This window comes from Adiantum capillus-veneris, chromosome 13 (genome assembly GCF_014529385.1).
Source record: "Adiantum capillus-veneris isolate H3 chromosome 13, ASM1452938v2, whole genome shotgun sequence".
Lineage (NCBI taxonomy): Eukaryota > Viridiplantae > Streptophyta > Polypodiopsida > Polypodiales > Pteridaceae > Adiantum > Adiantum capillus-veneris.
The window spans coordinates 141,886,599-141,892,537 of NC_140943.1; the positions used below are offsets into that span (position 1 = coordinate 141,886,599).

Here is a 5,939-nt window from a genome sequence, read left to right on the forward strand (position 1 = left end):
ATGGCTCCCCTGTTAGCCGATGTATCTAGGATCCTTTGAAAATGTCATGGCTCGTCACAAGCATGGCAAGAATTTGTAATTTATTGGCTATGTTAATAAAATCTATTCACCATTGTGAGTTTTGCAATAAATAAATAAATAAATACCGAGCATCAAGTTCAACCTTTTGAACTAAAATCAATATTCCAGATCACCTTGAACATGGACAGAAAAACACTTTAGACAACAAGTCCTTATAAAGAGGAAGGACAAACCTCAAAAGGTTCCATCACATGAGGAAAGATAAATTTTTGCAAGAAGAGATTAAAAGAAAAGCTTTTGTAAGGGGGGAGTAATGTCACGACAATGGTCAAGCCTAAGGTCTAGTTGTGACTTGAAAAATGGCTACAAATTAGTGTTCAAGAAAGGTCTCCCTCAGCTTAGCCTAGAGCTAGTTCAAATTCAAGATTAGTTGGTTTGAAACACGAAAAGGGAAGAAAACTCGGCAAAAATTACAAGGAGATAGTTCAAAAATCATGCAACCTTGGAAGATTTTACTAGTAGTACTGGTTTTCATATGAAGGAGGAGGAAATAAGGCCGCCTATTTGAGGGAGGAGAGACATTGACAAGCCATTCTCATCTTTTTCTCTCTAATAATCCATCAATGTCATACAATCATGAAAACATTCCAAGAAAGTCTACATACATAATATGAAGTACTAGCCAAATAACCGACAGCATAGCCTCTAGACTCACATAACTTGTGGCACTGCCTTAATACCCAATCCATCGAGTTTAAGTGCAACAACAATCATTGCATATGCAGACAAATATGTATCAATTTTGTCACATATTACATATAAGAACAAGAGTTTTATACAACAATTAGTGACATCTTGAGCTCCATCAGGCACACTTAGAAGTCTTAGGTGCCCCCACACACAAGGGGGTAATTGTAAGAGAAAGATGAATTGACTGATGTAACGCAAAACAGCTATCTCCTCTTCGTGTGGGGGTAACGCAATCAAGATCAACGGTGGATTGGATTGGCGCCGTTGATCTCTCGAGTCCACCCCCTATTCATTAAAAGGGGGGGGGGGGGGGGGGGGGGGCATGAGTCATGACCCACTTTTCTTTGAATTTAAAGGACCCGTACTGCTGACGAAATGTAAGAATGAAAACGTCCCCTGTCTAGCCTTTTCTTATACGCGCAAATTTTGCTCTCTCCCCTTGAGCTCTGCGAAGCTTCCTAACAACAGGGGGGCGCTAGAGGTGCGTGTCTGCAAGTGGAGAGAGAGAGAGAGAGAGAGAGAGAGATAGATGGGGATGGGGCTGGGGCGGTTCATCAAGGCCAAGTACGAGAAGCTGAAGCAGCTGAAAATAGCCAAGTACAAGAAGGTGGATCTCACTAACAGCATGCGCGTGCAGGCCCGCAGCCGCCTTGCACAGAAGATCATCGCCGAAACCCTCAAGACCGCGGACTCGCCGGGGAGGAAGGCTCTTGCTGTCTAATTCACTCCATCTCCTTTCATCGGCTTCTTGGACATCCCGTCCTCTACGCTGCGTGTCCTGAGTAAGTATTTCAAGTCTGCATACCTCATTCAACAACCAAGCTTGTAATTAAGTAGCCCTTATCCATTTTCTTACCAAGCTTGCTGTAGGAAGTACTCTCGCTGTCTTTAATGACTGATCCGCAAAGGCATCCTTGTATCTCCTCACTTTAGCCTGTGATTATGAGCATATGATCTGACCATACATGCTTGTATAAGACCTTGTTTAATCTGTGCCTATCTGCAAGAAAAATCGCTGATGTGGGGTGCTGGCAAATGAGGATGAAATCGTGCTCCCCATAATTTGGTAGTGTTTCTGGCATGTACTTGGAGCTTATACTCCAGGAATCCAGTACTTGTTTGTGCCTACTTGCAAGGAAAATCACTGATGAAAAACCGTATCGTGGCAAATGAGGATGAATTCCTGCTCCCCATGATTTGGTAGCGTTTTTGACATGTGGTTGGAGCCAGGAATCCAGTACCAAAGGATAGCTTATAAGTCATAACATTATATTGTATTTCACAGAATACTTTGACTCAATCTTTAGCCATTTTTGCTGACTGTGTGTGTGTGTGTGTGTGAGAGAGAGAGAGAGAGAGAGAGAGAGAGAGCTTGTAAATTAGGTCCCTTGCTAGGCTCATTTTAAAGCGTGACCCTAACCTTTCATTGGAAATGGAAACTTCAGCCTAACCTTCCTCAAGCCATATTTGAGCTAAATTATGAATGGCTACTTAAAGATTTTTCAGAGTCTTATCCTTCTTTTGAAGGGTAAAAGTGCCTTCAAAAATTAGCACTTGGGATAAAGCTTGCTGAGGTATCAAGTGCCATTTGAGAAGTGAAAAGAGTGATTCGCCTAGTAAAATAAAAAAGACACTGGGAATGCAAGCTTCATTAAAGCGTAGTGGGAAGGCAAGGATGTGGTCACACATGCATCGGTTATAAGTAATATTTTTGATTCAACTAAGCCAAAATCGGCATTGTAACACACAAAGATTTGCATAGTTGCACATAAGACAAATAACTAGTGGACATGTGACCATGCATGAGGCACAATTATTTTAAAAAGTACCTATAACTTTACATAGCGTGACCATTGCGTAAAGTATAGACCAAATGTTGAGGCTTTGTGTGACTAAAATTTAGGAGTTTCCAAAATTTCAATAGTTTGGTTAAGAAAAGACTATCTTCATCCTTGTTATCTCCAAATGTTGTACAAAGTACAAGTGCCATCAAAACTTTGATATAGTCAATCAGGCTAAATAGTATGCAAACTCACTTTGCTTTAGCATCGTCCTTCTTTCAAGAAGAAATAATGTTAGAAAAGCCTTGGAGACTGTATAGTCTTCGCCACAACGTCAGGTTCTCAATGTATCGTAGAAAAATCAAGACTTTTCTCCTTGTCAGAGGATGATAATGTTGATTCCTTGGGATGGATTGTGAGGTGGTTGAGGTAATATGTTTAGACACTTGGGGATCCCGTTGGAGGCGTTAGGAAGAGAATGGAGTGTAAGAGGGCCTCATTATTTGGCAGTTTAAGGGAGTCAAACCTTCAGTATTAAGAAAGCAATCAAAGGGTAGCTTTTAAATTCAAACAGGCAAAACGGCTACTTTATTTGAATTCAAGATTTCTCTTCAAAATAAAATTTAAAATCTAGCGTGGGCAAAACCATATCATGTAAGATATCTACGGAAAGAGGTTGGCGTGTAGATCACAGATCTATAACCTCCGCTCAAATTAGAGATCATATGTAAGAGCTATGGAAGGCCAAAATTCATAAAGTTATCCACTCTTTTTTTGGGGAGAAAAGTGCATCCTTTGACCACTCTTACACCTCTCTTACACACCCACCATTCTTGCACACATGGCATGCACCTATTTGTCAATATGTTAATCACCTTCACAATCTCATGGCACATAAAAAGACCCTTCTAGACTTCATCCTCTTCCTAATGAAGAAATTACACACAAGACAACATTTGACTGGATGCAGAACAAAATTAAGAAGAAAATGAAATTGTGGGAATTCATCTCGGCTCCTTTTTAGTGCAGAGCTTTGATAATCAATTACTTCTTTATCCCATATATAAGCTTCACATCACCATTCTTACAACTATCTTCAAAGAATTGGAACTCATTTTTAAAGCCAATCAAGGAATTTATGTGGAGAAACAAACTGACTACATGTAGATTATGGCAATGGAAAAAATGGGAGGCTATTGCTAAACCAAAAGCTCAAGGTGGAGATAGGCATCCTAGACCTTGTCAGTCTCATGATCTGGTCTTATGTGCTAAATTTTTTTGCACCCTTACTTGTTTTGAAGAGAGCTGGGCTTGTATGGCTAGAGAAATGGTAATGGAAGCCCACATGAGGTCTAAAGACGGCTCGTGGACCAACCTTAACTTACATAAGAGACTTCTCTCGCATTGTCGTGTCAGGTCTCAATTAGGAGCTAGCATGTAGATCCTCAAACATCCTCCAAATTGAAGTCAAATTCTTATGATAAACTCGTTTATAACCAATGATAATATTGGATTTTGATAATTCTTATTGCTTATAAACATCTTGAACTTTGAATAATGCTTAGGAAAGCACATCTCAAGTATATGTTGAGCTTTGGTTAGGTTATATCAACTCCATATCTAAGGTTCAAAATAATCAAAACAAAAGTCCAAGAAAGATTCTGCATCACGGCGCACCACATGATAAACTTCATCTTTGTCATTAACAATTCCCATGTGCTCGGCCCATGATGGAACAATATCACCGTGTCACATTTCAACTGAATGAAGTTGTAAACCCTCTATATCTAAGATAAGAACCCTCTGTCAAGGTAAGTAGTAACTGAGTAGGGGGTGGTTGACGGCTTTGATGAGGCCCCATAAAAGGTTGAATAGAAGAATTTTCTCTTTCAAATGAATTTTTTCACTCTAAAACAACATTTTTCTTTCTTTTGGCTTTGAAAAGAAACACAAAACATGAATATTTTAGTTGATATTCATTTTTAAACCTTAAAACAAACTTGATGACAACATTCAACATTTGATCACTATAGACATCGAAAAGAATCTTAAATTGGCATCACAATACTAAAAAAACCTTGTGATTATGAGAGTTGGGCAATTTGTCAATACACAAGTAAACTTCAAATATCTCCAAGTCAGTTGATACAATTGGTCTAAAAACGAATGGCGAAGTACAATTAGGTGACAATTGGTGTAAATATCAAGAAAAACTCAAATATAGAGAATAATATTTGTGTGAATTGTTTTAAGTTGCAAGTACACAAAATTTTGCAAAGTAACCCATGGTTGTTCTTAGAGGTTTCTTCTTTCATCTGACTGAAATGGTCCAAATCCCCTATGAAATACTCCATCAAAGAGTAATCTAGATGAAATATGCAAGAAACCATGATGAAGTGAGTTTTTTGAATCAAAATACAAATATCACAACATTATGTATTGAAAAGTCAACATAATTTCTAGTGAGTAGTACCTTAGTGTTTGAGAAGATTGTGCTCATTTAGTAGCTTTTTCACAAAAGCCTTGGCTGTACTCCCTTCATCATATCAATATTGGTTTTTTCTTTTGCCATTAATTCTATTATTTCTTTCCTTCTAATCTCCTTTTCCCTACTTGGATTAGTTGATTCCTCCCGTAAAAAAGGTCTCCTAGCTTCTCAAAAATTGGTAGCTTATTTTTGGTTATTTCCTTTTGAGACCATCTTGAGTTTTGATCTTTACAATATCCCATGAGACCTTTGTATTCATTGTCATTGGAAATCAGTGACAATTAGAGCCAATGAGCTCACACACGTCTTTGCTCCCATCAAGTTACAAGTACGGGAACAACTCTTCTATGAGAACATTATTAACCATATTTTTTTCATCAAACTTTGAGAGAAATATACAATTATTTGTAGGTGAAACACATCATTTGTATGGAGAGTCATCAACAAGAATTGTTCTACGTGTATCACATTCAAAGCATGCAAATATTTTTGCCAATGACTTAAACATAGCTGGAAATTGAGGATTGTATGGTCTAAATAATTTCACTCCTTCGAGAACATAGCAAGATTCTTGAGGCCAAACTACAAAAAATTGGCAATATCTCTTATGTAGTGCTTTGAAGCGTTCACAATATCTAGTAAACATTAGCTTCTATAGCTGTTGACCAAATCCCAACATTGAATCTCTTCAATATGGTAGGTGCATCCAAGATCCACAAATTGGCCATTCTAACAAGGTCTTGCAAGGTGGATTCAATTGTTGGTTTCTCCTACATCCACTAGCTTCTCATTTTAAACAAAGTGTGTGTAATATGCAGATCTTAGATCCACAACCTGGTCATTCTAACCAAGTATTGAAGGTGGTTGCAATTCAGATCCACCACTTGGCCATTCTAAGA

The 5,939-nt window shown here is 38.3% G+C and overlaps 1 protein-coding gene across 1 annotated transcript; it reads left to right on the top strand.

The window, feature by feature from the left end:
- Positions 1 to 1,173: 1,173 nt before the first annotated feature.
- LOC147444990 (uncharacterized) lies at positions 1,174 to 2,092 on the top strand. The gene has a single exon (XM_086527480.1). It carries the CDS (start codon positions 1,301 to 1,303, stop codon positions 1,490 to 1,492), a length of 192 nt encoding a protein of 63 aa, XP_086383606.1. The 5' UTR covers positions 1,174 to 1,300; the 3' UTR covers positions 1,493 to 2,092.
- The last annotated feature ends 3,847 nt before the right edge of the window (positions 2,093 to 5,939 follow it).